Genomic DNA, 20,250 nt, shown 5'->3' on the forward strand with positions numbered 1-20,250 from the left:
CCTGAGATCTGTGGAAATTTGAGACCACCTTAGGTAGACATGAAGGGTCAAGTTGGAAATTTAGACGATCTTCCAGGATTCTCAGGTAGGGTTCGTTGACCAAAAGGGCCTGTAGTTCACACACTCTTCTGGCTGTAGTTATTGCCACCAGGAAAGCCGTTTTCCAGGTCAGCCTGTCCAGTCTTATGGTTGATAAGGGCTCAAAGGGTGGAAGGGTTAACCCTTTCAGAACAATGTTAAGGTCCCAGGGGGGAACCAGGTCTGTTACTCTAGGGTGGATGCGGGTGGCTGCTGTCATAAATCTTCTCACCCACTGATGTTCCACTAGTCTTTGATCGAAGTATGAACTTAACGCCGCTACCTGGACCTTAAGAGTACTAGGTCGGAGACCTTTGTCCAGACCTTCTTGTAAAAAGTCTAGAATCTGAGCCACATCAGCCCTATGAGGGTCTGGGCGAGTGGGTGCACACCACCTTAAGAAGGTTTTCCAGATCTTATGGTAAATGGTGTTCGTTACAGGTTTCCTGCTCTTCTGTAGAGTTTTGATGACTTTCTCTGAGAGGCCTCTTGTTATTAATATCAGGAATTCAGCAGCCAGGCAGTTAGGTGTATTCTCTCGGGATCCGGATGGTGAATCAGTCCCTGTAGAAGGAGATCCTTGATGGGAGGAAGGATTAGAGGGCTCTCCACACTCAGACTGGTCAGCGTTCCGAACCAACTACTTTTTGGCCAGCGAGGGGCCACTAGGATTACTCTGGTCCCTTCGGTCCTTATCTTCTGTAAGGTTTTTGAAAGGATAGGTAATGGAGGAAAGGCATACACTAGTTTGAATTCCCATTTGTAAGTGAATGCGTCCACGCCCAGGCAAGGGCCGTTTGAATCCAGGGAGAAATATTGAGGTACTTTTGCGTTCTGGTGTCCGCCGAAGAGATCTACCTCTGGATAGCCCCATCTCTCGACTAACGTCTGGAAGACGTCTGGGTTAAGGCTCCACTCTCCTGGATGAATCTTTGTTCTGCTTAAGAAGTCGGCCTGGATATTGACTGAACCTTTGATATGAAGAGCCGACAAGGATAGAAGATGTTCTTCGGCCCAGGAGAATATTCTTGCTGAGATTGCTTTTAAGCTTTCATATCTTGTGCCCCCTTGATGACGAAGATGGGCTACTGTGGTGATATTGTCTGAAAATATCTGAATGTGAGATTTCTGGACCAGAGGCTCTGCTGCTCTGAGGACTTCCTCTACGGCTTTTAGTTCTCTGAAATTTGATGAGCTCACCTCTTTGGTCCATATACCCTGGAATAGCTCTTGGCAGACCATGGCTCCCCATCCCTTTTCGCTGGCATCCACCTTTATGGTTACTAGCGGATTGTGGATCCATGGTACTCCTCTGTTCAGATTTTTTTCGTTCAGCCACCAGAATAGAGAGGTCCTTACTCGTGGTGGTATAGGGATTCTCCAGTTCAGAGACCATGGGGATCCGTCCCAATTCGTAAGGATGTGGGTCTGTAATGTTCGGGTATGCGCCTGAGCCCAGGCCACCATCTGAATACAGGATGTCATAGACCCGAGGACCGACATGGCATCTCTTAATGATACTGATCTTCTGCTCTTTAGGACATTGATTTTTGCTTTTATCATTACCTGTTTTTGTTTGGGCAGGAATGACATCTGGCTGTGGGAATCCAATAGTACTCCTAGAAATGTTTTTGTCATGGAGGGAACCATATCTGATTTTTTCTGGTTCACTAACCAGCCCAGAGATGATAGGATCTGAGTGGTCAACTGTAGATGTTCTCGGAGTACTGGTACTGAGGGCCCTGTGAAGTGGATGTATGGGGATGTGGCAATATGCATCCTGGAGGTCGATTGTGGCCATGACATGGTCCAGTCCTATCAGGGGGACAGTCGACCTGATGGATTCCATTTTGAATCGTTGGTAGTGGATATACGGATTCAGTGGCCTTAGATTGATTATAACTCTGTGTGAGCCATTTGTTTTTTTTTATTAGGAAGAATCTGGAATAATGTCCTGTGCCTATCTATCTTGTAGGAACCAGGGATATCACCCCTGAGGACAATAGCTCTGTAAGACCGGATATCAGGGTGGCCTGACGACTCTGAGAGGAGAGCAGTGTTAACCTTATCCTCTCTGGAGGATAGGAGGAGAAATTTATTTTTACTCCGAACTCAACAACCCTCAGGACCCATGAGTCTGAGCAGATTTCTTTCCACTGAGGGAGAAAATTTGAGATGCGGCCCCCGACTGACCTGACGTCATGGTCTGTTCTGACACTGGTTTTGGGAGAGAAAAAGATTTTTGCCTCCTCTACCTTTTGGGTAGCTCCATCGTCCTGTTTTGCCTTTACCCCTATATTGAGGGGTCTGCTCTTGGGAGGGACGAAAAGGCCTCTTCCTCACATTCCTAGGTTCCGAGAGGGCCTTCTTCTTGTCTGAGGCCTTCTCTAGAAGATCACCTAGGGCTGGCCCGAACATGTATTTCCCCTTAAAGGGGATGGAACACAACTTCATTTTTGATGCCACGTCGCCATTCCAGGATTTCAACCATAGGGCCCTTCTTACAGCGTTTGATAGCCCAGATGCTCTTGCCGCCACTCTCGCGGATTCAGCAGAGGCGTCTGCTAAAAACCCCGTAGCTTTCTGTAGAAGCAGTAGGGATGCCAAGATGTCTTTTCTAGGGGTGCCTGAAACTAGGTGCTCCTCCAGTTGATCTAGCCAACGAGCCATTGATCGAGCTACACCCGTAGAGACTGCGTTGGTGCTTAATAGTGTTGCCGAGGTCTCCCAGGATTTTTTGAGTAGTCCCTCCATTTTGCGTTCCAAGGGGTCTTTTAATTGAGAGGAATCTTCAAAGGGCAGTGTGGTTTTCTTTGCTACTCGTGCAATCTGGATATCCACTCTTGGGACTTCAGACCAGCATTCTGCCGTCTCATTGTCTACAGGAAATCTATCCCTTAACTCTGTAGGGGTATTTAATCTCTTTTCTGGAGATTCCCACTCCTCTAAGACTAAGTGCCTAATACGTAGCCCCCCAAACATCTGATCCTGTACTGTTTGGGGCACTTTTTCTTCCTCGACCTCCATAGTTCTCCTTACTGCCATGAGGAGTTCCTCCAAACTATCTGATGGAAAGTAATATCTCTCTCGTTGGGAGTTATCAGGGGCTGGACTTAGTTCACCTTCCTCTGGAAGATCTTTCGAGATATATATATATATTTCCTGTCCCTATTAGGGTGGGGTTACATCCTCCTGTGTGCTGTCGTGGGGGGTTATTAGAGAAATACACTATTGTGTTTAAATTGTCTTGTACATGTTTGTGTATTTCTAAAGGTCAGACTAGTATTTGTCTAACCCTAATTGCAGTCTCCTCTTGGGTTTGGAAACAATGTTATTTGCTAATAAGCTAATTGTACTAAAAGTCAGATATTTACAACAGCCCCTGTGATACCAACTATCTAAATAGATTAGCTCAATAATAGGTGAGCCCTGCACCTTTACCTCTGACATGTGATTTGCACACTTAGCTTTGGGGGAGGAGGGTGAGAGCAGTTCCGCCATTCAGGGGCTGAGCCAGAGAAGTTTTTGTAAGAGTCTGACTTGAGCCCAGAGAAGCAGAAAGGAGATGTGCTTCTGAGACAAAGTGAGTCTTGAGACAGAATCAAGCAGAGTGAGTCTTGGGACAGATATTCAGAAAGACCTTAGAAAGAGAATGAGAGACATTCTTCAGGAAAGTAGATGGATTGCATTGCATTATCCAAAGAGACATGGATTTGTATTCTACATTCTAGCCTAAGTGTACCAGCCCTGGCTGGAGAGATTTGGATCTGCTCCATTGACCATCAGAGAGCCATGGTTACCTTTTGGGGAGTCCAGGAGAGGACAAAGAATTCACCTGGCCCCATGGATATGTTGTTTTGGGGTTGCTAGGAGGTACTCACCGGTCGCCTAGAACCCATGGAGACATTTGGAGTTGCCAGGAGGGACCCACCAGTCGCCTGGCTCCATGGAAAACTCTTGGAGAGGCCAGATTTGGATCCTCAGGTCTCCTGGCCTTGTACCTTGATGGACTGCTAACTTCCTAATCTTGCCGCTACCTCCTCCCTGCGGGGACCCGCCAGAAGCGGGGGGCCACTGGTTGAGGTAGTTGGAAATGGAAGTCTCCAAAGTCACAGCTGTTCTATCCCAGGCGAGTGGATGGGTGAGACTGTGTAATGTTGTACCATCTTGGGTATTTGCTGGTACTGTGTGCTTATTGTCCACTTTGTGGTTCAATAAAGTATTGCCACGCTGTTTTATCCTCACCCTGCATTGTCTGAGTAGCGGTACACCCACGGAAGACCCCGGGTCTTCACAGTCATGAACGGACTTATTACAGTGGTGGCCCCTATTATAGTAGCAATCTCAAATTCAGTGAGGTCTTTAGAATGAGTGAGTCTTTAACAAATATTTGTGAAGGCAGTTTGCACAGCAAGGGACTGGATTTTAGACACTTATGGCAATGGGACTGAATGATAAAACTGAATTAAATGATTAAGGTGCATCCTAATACTTTGGACCATGTAGAGTAGGTTGCTCCAAAGTATGAGGACAGGAATCAGGTTTGTGCTGCCGAGTGTTTAGCCCACAAGACGGCTGTGGCAGATTAGTCCGGCATAAGAAAGTCTAGAAGCCACAGAGCTGAGTTTGTAGTCGCATTCTCAGGAATAATGAAATCTTTCCAGTATCAGCACTAAGGCTATGTGCCCACGTTGCATTTATGAAGCAGAAAATTTCTGCTTCATTTCTGCAAGTCCTCTCCCGGAAAAACGCATGCGGAATTCCGCACGCGTTTATCGCGCATTTTTCGCGCATTTATCACGCGTTTTCCACATGCGGAATTGCCTTGCGTTTTTTATGCATTGGACAAAGGCAATTCTGCTTGCGGAAACGCAAAATTAATTGACATGCTGCGGATTTTTGAACGCAGCATAAACGCTGCGGAAAAATCCGCAGCATGTGCATAGAACTTGCGGAATCCCATTGGGGACCATGGGGTGCGGGTTACCAAGCGTTTTACAAGCGTTTCCGCTGCGGAAATTCCGCATCAAAAACGCTTGAAAAACGCTACGTGGGCACACAGCCTAAATGCACAGACAAAATATGGTGGGAGGAGAAGTAGGGAAATGACAGGAAGGAGGATGGAGCTGCTGATCACACCCAGGAAACACAGCAGCTCTTCTGTTACCAGCCAGTCAGTGCAATGTCAACTGCAGCTCAGCCCTGTGTATACAGGGATCACTAGCAACACAGCACAGTGCCAATGACCTGGAGGTGACAGCTGGCAGCCACTGGACATTGCTGGTAAGAACTGCTGCCAGTACAATCCGGGCATTGTGCTTCTGGCTACATCACAACCGGTCACGTTCAGCTGTGTCCAGCAGCTTCTCAAACAATGGAGAAATGGGAATGTGTGGGGGAAACAGCTTGGTAGTTTGCAATGGATTGCCATATCACAGCGTGTGTGGGTTTTGTTTTGTTTTATTTTTATTTAATTTTTTTGTAGTTTTACATGGGGCTAAGTCAATCTAAAATTATTCCTACAAGATTATTTTAGGTCTCCATGCTATCAACATGCACAAGGAGCTCAGCGAAATGTCGGCTCTGCTGTCAGCGTTTTAGCACCCCTTTCTTTCTCACAAACTGGCTAACACGGTACCAAAACATGACGTAAACAAGCCGTATCCAGTGCTATCTAATAGAACTAAAGTAACCTTGAATAAAAGCAATGCATAGAAACACTGCAGTAAGTAAATTATAACACGTAAGAAACATAGGGTATTTTTGTCTTTTTAATTTCTTACCTCGCTATGTGCCAGCGGACCTCAAAAAAGACAGGGGCAAAGCTGGACCTGACACGGTGGGATGGCTTTTAGGCTATTTCTTTTTTTTTTTTTATAAAGAAAAAAAGTCAAGTAAGTGCCCTTTGATTATTTACATGTATTACTATTTACTTACAATAGGGTTTTTATGCATTGTTTTTATTCTAGGTTATATTTGTTAATGACCACATTGTATGTGCACCTAGATATTACCCTTTGGCCTCATTCATATATCCTTTTTTAAACACGTACAAGAAAAATTACTAGTGGTGCCATCAGTGTTTTCCATCAGTGTGTCATCCGTGTTTTTTCGGCATGGTTAAAAAAAGAATTAAATTACAAAGTTTCTCCTATACTTTGCAATGATAAACACGTACAGCACTTTGATTCCATCCGTGTTCTGTACGTGTTTTTCACGGACCCATAGACTTGTATTAGCTAATGTCATCCATGTTGTCGGAAAGAACGGTCTTGCATGGACACACGTTCTGTGTAAAATCACGAACATATGCACAGCATCATAAATTATAATTTGTACGTGTGATATCCGTGAAAAAAACGGATGCCACACGAATGTGTGAAGGAGGCCCAAGGGTAGGTTCAAACTACCAAATTCTCCACATCCGAGAAAACGGTCAGATTATTCTGATCAGTTTTTCTTGTACGTGGATAGAAAAAAAAAAAGTCTCTCCATTCTGTCAGTCCGTGAAAATCGGACCCCACGCAGATGTCATCTGAGCTCTGTTCTATTTTTTTTTTTAACAGACGCATAGACTCGTATTGCTGATTTTGATCTAACCCTCGGTTCAAAATTGGACATGTCTCCAATTTTTTTATGCGTACCACTCGATCCGAGGAAAAAAAAAACAGATATGTGCACAGCCCCATAGAATATCATAGGTACGAGTGCTGTCCGTGAAAACCACAGATAGCACTCGTCCAAGAAAATCGATCGTGTGCATGGGCTCTTATACTAACAGGTGTGCTGACCCTGTTTTTTTTTTTACTTTGGTTCGGTTAACAGAACTAAAGGACAGAAAATCAATATTTTCCTCTTAGGCTATGTGCCCACGATCAGGCTACAGCAGTGTATTTTTGCTGCTTCCAAAGCGCTGCATTCTAATCACACAGGTAAATCCGCATGTGTTCATTGAACAATGCTGAGTTACTGCATCCAATACATTCTATTGGGGAAATTTCTGTTGCGGAGACTAGTGTCTACGCAATAGAAGTTGACATGCTGAGGCTCGTAAACCCGCACCGTGGGTGAATTTACACAGCATCAAATAGAAGCATAGTGGACATGGGATATCTATAAACCCATCCACTCTGCTCCTAATGTGGAACGCAGCGTTTTGGACGCAGCACAGGTGAGCTGCGTCCAAAACGCTGCCATTCCTGATAGTGGGCACACAGCCTTATATTAAAAGGTTTTTCCCATTCTCATATATGTATTTTGTCAGATAGTGCTTGTTAAAACAAGCACTTTTGCAATTTACTTCTTATTAAAATTTGTAGCCGTTAATGAGATATTAAGTGTTCTGTTTACAGATCCTTGCCTGGGAGACCGACCACCGCTGCTGTGTAGCTTGTGAACGCTGTTCTGAAGCTGGACGAGATTTGGAGCTAACGGCGCACTCCGACAAATTTGCGCAGCTTCAAAACTATGCTCATACAAGCTCAATAGGAAAAAAGCTTGTCAGAACTGTCCGTTCTCCACTGTCTTGCAGCGTTGGTCGGTCTCCAAGGCAACTGTGGGTTAACAAAAGTGGTAATATCTCAAGAATGGCTGAAATGTTTAATAAGCATTAAATTACAAAATTGCTTGGAATTATAATCCTTATCTGACAGTATCCATTTATGAAGATGGGAATAACCCTTTAATAGAAAAGCTGCCATTCACGCTGTAGTCTTTAATTTGTAGTAAATGGATGGTAATTGAAACCTCCTATAATGAAATATCCGAATGTTTATGGAGATATACTTCACAGTATAGAGTAAGAGCCACCAGCGACAGAGCCACTGGCCAAGCCTCCTCGCAAAAATGACTTCTGGCACTTTTCTGAACTTTTCTTCTTGCCTGGGAAAACTCGGCTGCTGTGCCGAGATCTAAAAGACGCCATGCACACAGCCTTCAAGTGCAAAATGCTTCAGGAAATTTGCCTTCTTTGGGTTATGCACACATGGAGGCTTTTTTTGCTGAGTTTTCAAAGCAAAAACTGAGCGGAAACTCTAACTTTTTTGTGATTTGGAGAGTTTCTGGTCCAAAAACTCCTGGAAAACTGTGTGCACACGGTGGTTATCTGCACACAGAGTCTTTTTATAGAGTTTTCTTTTTTATAATATACTGAGCATAACCTCAAAGTTTTTTGAGAAGTTTTGCACTTTTGAGGAGGATTTAAAGAGTTTCCTCTCCTAAACCTCCTAAAAAAAATCTTGTGCACATAGCCAGACTTTTTTTTTAGGTTTTTTTTACATTTTAAAGCGTAACCGTTGTTTTAATTTTTATTTCATAAATCATTATCAAAATTCTCAATTCTGAGGTAAAATTTGTGTTCAGTAAAGATGGACTTTCCCATTACTGAGATAGGAGATGGCAGCTGCTGCTGATAAGATTCTATGTAGAAGGGAAGAGCTCTGCCTCTAGCTCCTCCCCCCTTCCATCTACTAGTGATGGGTCATTCAAACCGAGACAAAGAGCCGGCTCCCTGCTGTGAAGGATGGGGGCCGTCACCTCGGTGAGAGCCACTAAATTCTCTGAATGGCTCTCAATGAGTGTAAAATTATGGTGTGCGGCGGACGTAATTCCGCCCACTCACGCCAAACTTCACCCCATCGCCAATTTAATTGGCTGGCTGCAAGTAGGTGGAGTTTTTGCTATGGGTGGGTGGGGTTTTCAGCAGCATCGCCTATTGTGAACACATATTTAATAGGGATCCATTTAGGATCCAAAAGAGTGGAGCCAGATCACCAAAAAGAGCCGGACTGCCCATCACTCCCGTCTACATAGAATGGTATCCGTAGCCACGGCGATCTACTGATTTACAAAATGAAAATTAAAACAATGGTTACTCTTTCAGCTCTTCAAACTTTATTCTGAGTCCCATAGACTTAAATTTAGAAAGTGAGCTCTGCTCTACACAAGACGCTATATGAGCCAGCAGGTCACAAATGCAGTCACATGATCCCGGAGTGGCGTTGAAAGAAGACGGCGATAGGCAAGTATGGTAATACAATCACTGCACACACACTAATGATTGTTAAAGGGGTATTCCCATCTCCAAGATCCTATCCCAATATGTAATAGGTGTAAAATAATAAATAATATTACCAAATATCTCCAATTAGAAATGTAATACTGTTCCTCTGATTCACTATGTCGCTCACCCCATGTGCAGGGCATTGCAGTAGCTTAGGTATCCATGGTTACCACTAACAACTAACTGTCACAATGAGTGGTCATAACCATGGATACCTAAGCTACTGCAATGCCCTGCACATGGTGTAAGTGACATAGCAAATCAGAAGAACTATACTACATTTTTGATTGGAGGTATCTACTAATATTATTATTATTACACCTACTACATATTGGGATAGGATCTTGGAGATGGGAATACCCCTTTAACAGACGGTGCAATGAAAAAAAAAATGCTGAAGTGATCCTATAAAAGGGTTTGAACCCCGTAATAAATTATTTACAGTGTTAATTATAGTATGTTCTGAGGAATTGTCAACCAGCTTTTTTGCAGGTCTGAACAGTAAATGTGTCTCAATATCACAAGCGATTTTACAGCACAATCTGACAGATCTGTTATTCTGATTATACAGATTTATAGACCAGATTACAGTACATTGCCATAATACAGTAATAATTTCCATTTTCTCCTCAGTTACAATGGAGAACTACAAGGTGCTGAGCGTTATTGGAGAGGGGTCATTTGGTCGAGCTCTTCTAGTCTGCGACCTCAACAAATCTGATAAGTATGTAATGAAAGAAATAAGACTTCCAAAGGTGAGATTATAATATCATTATTATCACTATTACTACATGTGTCACTGCTGTGAACGGCACCATGGGGCAGAGTCCGAGCGGAAAGAACTCACCAGAACCTGGAACATTAAGTACATAATAATGAGTACATTGTAGCCAAATTGTGGGGGCAAGAGAGGTGCAATAAAGCTGAAATATAGTATATGAGGTCTGCAGCGGTTTACCAGACATTATACCACTCTGGTCAGCCAGGATCTGCAGAATAATGTCTCCTAAAACCGCATCCACACAAGATGGAATAGCTGTGGATTTCCACAGGATTCATTTGTATAAGGCCTCATTCAGATGTCTGTTTTTCACAGAACATGTACCCATTATAGTCTATGGGCATATAAAAGTTTCCATGTTTTTTTTTTGCAAATCGAGGCCCTTAAGACTGGTATTTTGTATTTTGTACTCCAGTCTTAATGTGGGGTGTGCAGGAATAAGACATGCCTAATTCATTTAGAGGCGCACAGCACTTAATGAATTTGCTGCATCTCATCAGTAGTGTGTGCCTTGATAGAAATGGTATGACAGTCAGGGACTGGAGTAATATTTCTGGTATTAGGCATGTCGCCTCTTTTAATTAATTTTTTGGACGGGCGTTGTCACACCCCAACCAGCTCTGGATCCTCCCGAGTTTCTCCCATTGTGGCCCAAAACTGCAGTGAAAATGTCAAAAGTCACAACATTTACAATGTTTAAAGGTTAGGGGTCAGGAGACCAGTGGCTGATCCGAAAACCATAGTCCATGCATGGACCGTGAAGCTGTATTTTCATGAAACGATAGTAACAAAGTGGGACAAAACTTGTCACATCAGACCTTCACTGCTTATATCCACCACTAGATGTACAAATGCAGAGGAATCCTGTCTGCCCTTTGGAAAAAATAATCCTTCTCCATTGGTTCTTTATTTTCACATTGTGAAAACATTGTGCAGACAGAGAGCGAGGTGCCGTCAGTCCTCCACAGAGGGGGTTTGTGTAGACAGACTATTCTCCTATGAGCTGTACACTATTTCCTCTACTATGATATGTCCCACGCCCCGTGTACACTTCCTCTATTATAATACCCACCCACCCCGCATAATATTCTATTTATCTACTTGCATGTATTAAGTATCAATTTTGCACTAAAGATAATAATCTATTGTAATCTCTTGTTTTCTAGTCTTCGGCTGCAATCAAAGAGTCCAGGCAAGAAGCAATTCTGCTGGCCAAGATGAAACACCCAAATATTGTGAAATTTTGGGAGGCATTTGAAGGTACGCTAAAGCTAGGAATGAAAAATTAAACTTGGTGTATTTGTCATATCTACTGTATAGGTCTCACTGTTTGTTAATCTGCTTTGCCCCATTAGTGTTATAGATATTCTGCAGAGAACAAAGGTGATTAAAGGTTTGTGGAAAACCCCTCCACCTTAGCTGCAATTTTTTTTTATTATAACAAACTTTTGTATACTCACCCTCCCCAGGTCCAACACAGAGTCTCTGATGCTGCTCCTGATGTCTGCCGCGCTGATATCACATTAATACCGCTGCAGTCAATCTGTTATTGGCTGTGGCGGAATTTCCTGCACATGCTGCTCAGCCGCTGAGCTCACTAATTGGCTGCAGTGCTGTCAACGTGTTGTCAGTGCTGCAGTCAATTAAAGTCACCAGGAGCAGCGGCAAAGACTGAGCCCTGGACCGAGGGAGGGTGAGTAAAGAACATTATTTTTTAAATTGCAGCCAAGGGACAAGGGTTTACGGAAACCTCTTTAATCTTCTCCTAATCAGTTACATCTTTGGCTGGTAGCTGGCTGAAGCCCTCCCACTTAGACAAATGGGAAGGACTTAGCAATGTTTTGTCCTATTGCAGACAGAGCACAACAGAAAGGCTTCAGCCGCAGGACAGTGCGGAGGAGGAGACATGCTGAGCTCATTGTTAGAACTCTCCTGTTAGGTTTTTTTTAGTTTGCTGGTCACATGACCATTTTTGCCTATTTAATCCGGCTCCGCCCTCCTGGCCTTGCTGGACTTCATTGTATTTACTACTCTTGAGCTAGCTTGGTGCTCTGTTGCCGTTCTCTGTTAGTTTTGCTAGGTCTTCTGACCTCTATGCTTTTTGTTGTGTGTTTGTCTTTGACTGCTACTATTTCTGCTAGGAGGTGTCCAACTTATCCCAGTCCCTAGTTCTTGTAGGGATCCCTCCCTCACATCTATAGGTCTTCGTACAGACTAGCCGAGGACTTTAGCGGGTCTGATCACAGGATCAGGTTCCCCGTTACATCGTAGGGATCTAGTTTAGTTCTATTGTAGGGACAGATCTCCTGTCTTTCCTTAGTCCCTGTAGCAGATCATAACAGTAAGTCCAGCCCTAAAAAAAAAAAAAAAAAAAAATTCTCTAAGGAAAGACCTCCAGTTTTCCATCATGGTCTCGGTTCAAGATTTGGCTCAACGCTTGCAGGGACTCTCTCTGGAGGTGGCCAAGCTCCAACAACACGTGAGTAGCTGTTCTGGAGCACATTTTGTGGAACCAAAGGTACGTCTGCCTGATTTATTTTTTGGCGAACAACAAGATTTTTTTTCTTTTAAAAATGCTTGTTTATTGTATTTTTGTTTGAGACCCGGATCCTCTGGTGATGAATCACAGCGCATAGGGTTCATAATGTCACTTTTGCGCAAAGATCCTCAGGGATGGGCCTTCTCTCTCCAACCTAGTGATCCGTGCTTTAGATCAGTGGATAGTTTTTTTTCTGCTTTGGGTTTGTTGTACGATGATCCTGATCGTGTCTCATCTGCTGAGTCTGAATTGAGACGTTTGAGGCAGGGATCAGGTAATGTGGAAAAATATTGTTCTCACTTCCGTCGGTGGTCTGCCCAGGTGGGGTGGAACGATTCAGCTTTGAAAAGCTTGTTTCTTGCAGGGCTAGGTGAAAGGGTTAAGGATTTACTGATTGCTTATCCCACACCTAGAAACTTTCAGGAGGCAATGCAATTAGCTATACGGGTGGACAGGAGACTGCGTGCAAGGGTTAATGAGAGCAAATCCTCTGCTATGTCAGCTCCGAGTCCTGAGAGGGTCTGTGCTGACAATGGAGAGCCGATGGAGATTGGGGCGATGGCACCCCGCTCTCAGGAAAAAGACCGCAGGCTTTCTGAAGGCTTGTGCTTCTATTGCGGAAATTCTGGTCATTTTATTAAGAACTGTGTGCTTCGTATGAAGAAAGAAAAAAAAATGGTCAGTCATGCACGTATTGCCTGTTTAAATTCTAAGGGGGTATTCCTATCTGCTACTACCGCTGCTCAGGATGGATTAATTGAATTTCGGGTATTTGTGGATTGTGGTTCTACTCTGAATGTGATTGATGGGGGATTCTTGGAAAAACTTAGATTAGAACCTAAAACGTTGTCATCCCCTATTGCTGTGGTTTCTGTTGATGGCTCTCCCTTGAAGAGTGTTACTCATAAGGTCTGTGAATTTCCCCTCACTATTAATGGTATTCATCAAGAGAATTTGGATTTGGTGGTATTGGATAATTTGCCTTCTCCAGTAATATTGGGGTTACCCTGGTTAAAATTGCACAATCCTGTACTGGATTGGTCTACCAATGAAATTAAGTCCTGGAGCCCTAAGTGTTATGACAAGTGTTGTAACGGACGTATTGCTGCGGTGGAAAAAGGGGAATTACCTGTACCTATTCAGGATTTTTGGAGAGTTTTTTCTGAGGAGGAGTCACAAATTTTGCCTCCCCATAGAGACTATGATTGTACCATTGAATTTGTCCCTGGAGCGACTCTTCCTAAAAGTCGTTTATTTAATCTTACTATTCCTGAGAGAAAGGCTTTGGAGGAATACATACAGACAAGCTTGGCCGCCGGTCACATTAGGCCTTCCAAGTCTCCTGTGGCTGTTGGATTTTTTTTTGTAAAAAAAAAAAGATGGCGGTTTACGTCCTTGTCTGGACTTTCGTGAGATTAATAAAATTACTGTACGCAATCCTTACCCACTGCCATTGATTCCTGATTTATTTAACCAGTTAGTGGGGGCCAAGTGGTTCTCTAAAATTGATCTCCGGGGGGCATACAATTTGTTGCGCATGAAGGAGGGTGATGAATGGAAGACTGCTTTTAACACTCCGGTGGGTCATTTTGAGAATCTGGTTATGCCTTTTGGTCTTACCAATGCTCCAGCATTTTTTCAGAATCTTATGACATCCTTAGACCTTTAATCGGCAAAAATGTGGTTGTGTATTTGGATGACATTCTGATTTATTCGCCTGATCTGGAGTCTCATTGGCGGAGCGTACGTGAGGTATTACAGTTATTAATGGACAATTCACTTTTTGCTAAGCTGGAGAAATGTGAGTTCGCTGTACAGAGAATTAGTTTTTTGGGCTACATTATCTCCAGTGAAGGTTTTGAGATAGACCCGGTTAAAGTTCAAGCTGTGCAGGAATGGCCTAGGCCTATTGGTTTGAAATCGATACAGAGATTTTTGGGTTTCGCCAATTATTACAGAAAATTCATAAAAAAATTTTCTATTATTGTCAAACCGCTGACCGATCTCACCAGGAAAGGTGCTAATGCGGTTCAGTGGACTTCTGAGGCCATTGAAGCTTTTGTGTTTTTAAAGGACAGGTTCACCTCTGCTCCCATCCTTATGCAGCCTGATGTGACTAAGCTGTTTTTGGTTGAGGTTGATGCTTCTTCGGTGGGGGTCGGTGCGGTGTTGTCTCAGGAAAACAAGGATGGAGTACATCCCTGTGCCTTTTTTTCGAAAAAATTTTCTGAGACTGAACTTAATTACGATATTGGTAATCGGGAATTGCTGGCGATTAAACTCGCATTTGAACACTGGCGTCACCTCTTGGAAGGTGCTGAATTTCCCATTCAGGTTTTCACTGATCATAAAAATCTGATCTATCTTGATGCTGCCAAGCGCTTGAATGCCCGTCAGGCTAGGTGGGCACTTTTTTTCTCGCGGTTTAATTTTTCCGTTACTTACATCCCGGGTACCAAGAATGTTAAAGCGGATGCTTTGTCTCGCAGCTTTTCTCCCATGGTCGGTGTTGAGGAGGAAGAGGAGAGCATTTTACAAGAAGGTGTTGTGATTGCTGCTTTGGACTCCGTTTTGGAGGATGAGATTCTTAAAGCTCAGGAGAATGCCCCATCTAACACTCCCCATGGGAGGTTGTTTGTGCCTAGGACCTTTAGGAGAGATTTGTTTGTTGAGTGTCATGAGTCTCGGTTGGCAGGTCATCCCGGAATTTCTGAGACCAAGAGACTTGTGGGTCACAGTTTTTGGTGGCCTGGATGGCAGAAGGAAGTCATTAAGTGGGTGCGCCAATGTACTGTGTGTGCTAGATCCAAGTCTTCGCATGCTCCTGCTGCGGGGTTGCTTTGCCCTCTGGAGGTTCCTAGTGCACCTTGGACACATCTGGCTATGGACTTTATTACTGACCTTCCCCCCCTCTGAAGGTTTCACGGTCATCTGGGTGGTCGTGGACCGTTTTAGCAAGATGTGTAACTTGGTTCCCTTCATCAAACTGCCTTGCGCTAAGACACTCGCTAAGGCCTTTGTCAAGGAAATTGTCAGACTACATGGTGTTCCTACTGACATTGTTTCTGATAGGGGAACTCAGTTCGTGGCTCGTTTTTGGCGTGCCTTTTGTGACAGGTTGGGAGTTCATTTGTCGTTTTCATCCGGATATCATCCTGAGTCTAATGGCCAGACAGAAAGGAAGAACCAGGATGTTGAGCAGTTCTTGCGTTGTTTTGTGGCAGACAATCAAGAGGGGTGGTCTGAGTTTCTGCCACTTGCTGAATTTGCTCTTAACAACCATACATCCTCTTCTGCTGGGTGTTCGCCTTTTTTTGTTGTTCTGGGAGACATCCGTCTTTTGGGTCATTCTCCGAATTGGTTTCGGCTGTGCCTGAGGAGGAGAGTTTTTCCGGTGATTTGGAGAGAGTTTGGACGGATGTGCGTGGTAATCTTCAGGAGGCTAACAAAAAATCTAAGAGGTACTTTGATAGGAAACGGCAAGAGGTTTTGTTTGCTGTTGGTGACATGGTTTGGTTGTCCTCTAAGAATCTGCGATTGAGGATTCCTTCTAAAAAATTGGGTCCCAAGTTCGTAGGGCCCTTTAAGGTGCTTCAGATAGTTAACCAATCTGCTGTTAGGTTGGAGGTTCCTACGTCCTGGAAGATTAACCCGGTGTTTCATGTTTCTCTGTTGAAAAAAGCTGATGTGTCGGATGTTGACGCCTCTGCCACTGTTCCTCCGGTGGTGGAGGACGGGGAATATGAAATTTCCCGCATCTTAAATTCTAGACGGTATAGAGGGAGTTTGCAGTATCTCGTCGCTTGGAAGGGTTTCGGACCTGAGGATAACTCATGGGTGAGGGCGCATGATGTTTCTGCTTCCAGACTTGTCAGAGCTTTTCACAGGAGGTTTCCTGGTAAGCCTGGGCCTAGGGGATCCGGAGGATCCTCTTAGAAGAGGGGGTACTGTTAGAACTCTCCTGTTAGGTTTTTTTTAGTTTGCTGGTCACATGACCATTTTTGCCTATTTAATCCGGCTCCGCCCTGCTGGCCTTGCTGGACTTCATTGTATTTACTACTCTTGAGCTAGCTTGGTGCTCTGTTGCCGTTCTCTGTTAGTTTTGTTAGGTCTTCTGACCTCTATGCTTTTTGTTGTGTGTTTGTCTTTGACTGCTACTATTTCTGCTAGGAGGTGTCCAACTTATCCCAGTCCCTAGTTCTTGTAGGGATCCCTCCCTCACATCTATAGGTCTTCGTACAGACTAGCCGAGGACTTTAGCGGGTCTGATCGCAGGATCAGGTTCCCCGTTACATCGTAGGGATCTAGTTTAGTTCTATTGTAGGGACAGATCTCCTGTCTTTCCTTAGTCCCTGTAGCAGATCATAACACTCATGAGATATAGAGAAGATATATTTATACTGTATATTCCCCAGCTTTATTTGTAATAGGAGACCAAATAAGATCAAAGAAAAGCACATGATTAAAGACCGAACTGTCTTTGTGCATTTTCTGTGTTTATATCACCATACTTTATACTGCATCTCTGCCCTTACAGATTCTGCACATAAGTATATCCCCACCAGGTTCATATCTAAATTCCTTTATTTTTACTGTTCCTGGTAGCTTTCATGGATGTCAGTACACAACATTGGCTTGAGATCTACTTCTCATCCAAATACTTACCTTTAGCATCAACTACTTGTAACATGACATTTTTTATTTCCTCCTATGGTTGGATAATACCAGCGGATGACCACCTGTACATCGTTATGGAGTATTGTGACCAGGGCGATCTGCTGGAGACCATTAAACTTCAGAAAGGAAAGCTGTTTCCAGAACACACAGTGAGTATTGGTTGTAATCATAGGGGATTATACTGAACAATCTCTCAGAATGAGAGTACGGTACTTCCTTCCCACCACACTTCTAGTAGCTGCATGCCTTGCCTTATGTTAGCTATGTCACCTGCAATTATTAGAAATGGTGATATCCATTTCTGAAATTTCCCATATTTTGGCAGTTCCACAAACTAATATTTGTAATGAACTTGGATCAATTAGGCATAGATTTTTACTATATTTGTGCTTCTGTAAAAATGTTACAAATTTATCAGGTCTTCTTCCGCTCCTGATTGTTTTCTCTGCTCTCTCCCTCACTTCTCACAGTGTTAGAGAGAGCAGCAGAGAAGGAGAAGGTGTTTTACATAGATCTGCAGTGTAGAGTGGAGAAAGTATCTCAGGGAGGGCAGAAAAAAACAAACAGACAATAGAAAAAGGAGGAAATAATTGCAGGATAGATGCCATTCCAATATATGACTAGTGCACCTTGGATACACACAGAGCTCACATTGTGCCTATATTACTGGGACAGACACTCCCACAAGAGAAAAATTTGAAACTTGGCGCAATCTGCGTAACAGGGGGTCTGAAATGAAGAAATAGAGCTTGCAGACTGTAATTTTATTAACTAAAGAGAGCTATTAATATATGTAAACATTCTTTTTTCTGTCAATGGTTTCCATAGCCTTTAATCATCGTCGGGAGTCCAACCTCAAGGATCCCTACTTAGTCTGAAAAAATTGTTGCACAACTCCATTGAAGTGAATGGGACAGAGCTGTAATTCCCTGCACAACCGAGTGACCAACAACGCTGAAGCTGTGCTGTGGTCCCTTAATTCTTGGAGTTCGTGAGGGACCCAGAAGTCATACATCATCATTAAGTGATGGCTTACTCTAGTCTTACATAATAACATCCCTTTAATGATGACTTTCAATGCCGTTTTTTTTTTTGTACAGTTAGACGATGTTCACAAGTTGCATTTTTGCTCATTTTTGGCTGCATTTTTATGCAAACTAAAAGCTGCTTTTCACAGTTCCAGCAAAGGCTATGAGATTTCACAAATCTCATGTGCACACACTTGTTTTTTTTTCCTGATTGAATTGGAAAACTACTATGTCTTTGAAAACTTCAGTATGTCAATTCTTTCAGTATTTTTGCAGTGTTTTTTTCACCTGTAGAAAGCATTGAGTAAGTGCAAAAAAGCTGCTATCAGTTTTTGCAGCTTTTTTGGTTATATAATGCAGGTTCAGCAGGATGTGAAACCCATTTATTTTTGTGATTTTCCCAAATATAAACCATAATATCTTGGTATCTGCACATGAGCATGGCTGTTATTACTAATTTAATTAAACTGTACTATGTGCAAAAGTAAACAATGCCTGACCAATGTGTGAAACTAAAGAATGCCCTACCAACTCAATGCTCCACAAATGTGTTAACAATGCCTGACTAATTCAACTTCCCTACTGTTTTACATTTGCAATTGTGCATTTTTTCATGAACTCATGTAACCTTAGTTCATGGCAGTGCTTCATACTTGAATCCAGATTTTTTTGTCCAGAATAGTCACTATTTTTTAAGACATAAAAACTTTTTCCAATAAATAATTTAATCAAATTGCCCTTTTTTCACAAAAATGTTTTATGGTTTCACATATTTCTTACATTGGTGGCCTAACACCTTGTATTGTTCATGCTTGCAAGGTGTAAGCAAAGCAGAACTTTGGGAGCCTGAAAAATGCAGCAAAATCAAGCAAGAAAAGCAGCAAAATAGTCAGCAAAATCTGCGTTTTGTCTGCAACTTTTTTACGTAGCCTTACAGTAGAGCCCCATCTTTAGTCAACCACCATTACATCCTCTCTCATGTGTGCTTTCTAAAACATGGAACTCAAAACTGCCCCCGATGATGAAGATAATGGCGTAACATGGACTTAGAGTGATGGTCAAAAGTGTAAGGTATGGGTGGCTACATATATATTTAGATACAGTGCATTGTGAAAGTATTTGGCCCCCTTGAACTTTTCTATCTTTTGCCACATTTCTGGCTTCAAACATAAAGATATCAAATTCAAATTTTTGGGGAAGAATCAACAACAAGTGGAACACAATCGTGAAGTGGAACGAAATTTATTGGATATTTTAAACTTTTTTAACAAATTAAAAACTGAAAAGTGGGGCGTGCAATATTATTCGGCCCTGTTGAGTTAATACTTTGTAGTGTTACCTTTTGCTGCGATTACAGCTGCAAGTTGCTTGGGGTATGTCTCTATCAGGTTTGCTGAAATTCTTGCCCATTCTTCCTAGCAAAACAGCTCGAGCTCATTGAGGTTGGATGGAGGGCGTTTCTGAACAGCAGTTTTCAGCTCTTTCCACAGATTCTCGATTGGATTCAGGTCTGGACTTTGACTTGGCCATTCTAACACCTGGATATGTTTATTTTTGAACCATTCCATTGTAGATTTTGCTTTATGTTTGGGATCATTGTCTTGTTGGAAGATGAATCTCCGTCCCATTCTTGTTAGAACTCTCCTGTTAGGTTTTTTTTAGTTTGCTGGTCACATGACCATTTTTGCCTATTTAATCCGGCTCCGCCCTCCTGGTCTTGCTGGACTTCATTGTATTTACTACTCTTGAGCTAGCTTGGTGCTCTGTTGCCGTTCTCTGTTAGTTTTGCTAGGTCTTCTGACCTCTATGCTTTTTGTTGTGTGTTTGTCTTTGACTGCTACTATTTCTGCTAGGAGGTGTCCAACTTATCCCAGTCCCTAGTTCTTGTAGGGATCCCTCCCTCACATCTATAGGTCTTCGTTCAGACTAGCCGAGGACTTTAGCGGGTCTGATCGCAGGATCAGGTTCCCCGTTACATCGTAGGGATCTAGTTTAGTTCTATTGTAGGGATAGTTCTCCTGTCTTTCCTTAGTCCCTGTAGCAGATCATAACAATTCTCAGGTCTTTTGCAGACTCCAACAGGTTT

The 20,250-nt window shown here is 43.0% G+C and overlaps 1 protein-coding gene across 4 annotated transcripts in view; it reads left to right on the forward strand.

Annotated features, from left to right (window-relative positions):
• Positions 1-5,194: 5,194 nt before the first annotated feature.
• LOC141197059 (serine/threonine-protein kinase Nek3-like) overlaps positions 5,195-20,250 on the forward strand; it is a 47,979-nt gene continuing 32,923 nt past the window's right edge. The window contains exons 1-4 of one of the 4 annotated variants that reach the window (XM_073662624.1): positions 5,195-5,361; positions 9,773-9,894; positions 11,087-11,180; positions 17,188-17,285. In XM_073662624.1, the coding sequence (XP_073518725.1) occupies positions 9,778-9,894; positions 11,087-11,180; positions 17,188-17,285 (309 nt within the window). In that variant the 5' untranslated portion in view covers positions 5,195-5,361; positions 9,773-9,777. Of the gene's footprint in view, positions 5,362-5,397; positions 5,522-9,772; positions 9,895-11,086; positions 11,181-17,187; positions 17,286-20,250 lie in introns of those variants that run through there. The other 3 variants (XM_073662626.1, XM_073662623.1, XM_073662625.1) reach the window with 3 other exon arrangements.

This window comes from Phyllobates terribilis, unplaced genomic scaffold (assembly GCF_046119375.1).
Source record: "Phyllobates terribilis strain yellow unplaced genomic scaffold, ASM4611937v1 Scaffold_2__4_contigs__length_985480577, whole genome shotgun sequence".
In the NCBI taxonomy this organism is placed as follows: Eukaryota; Metazoa; Chordata; class Amphibia; order Anura; family Dendrobatidae; genus Phyllobates; species Phyllobates terribilis.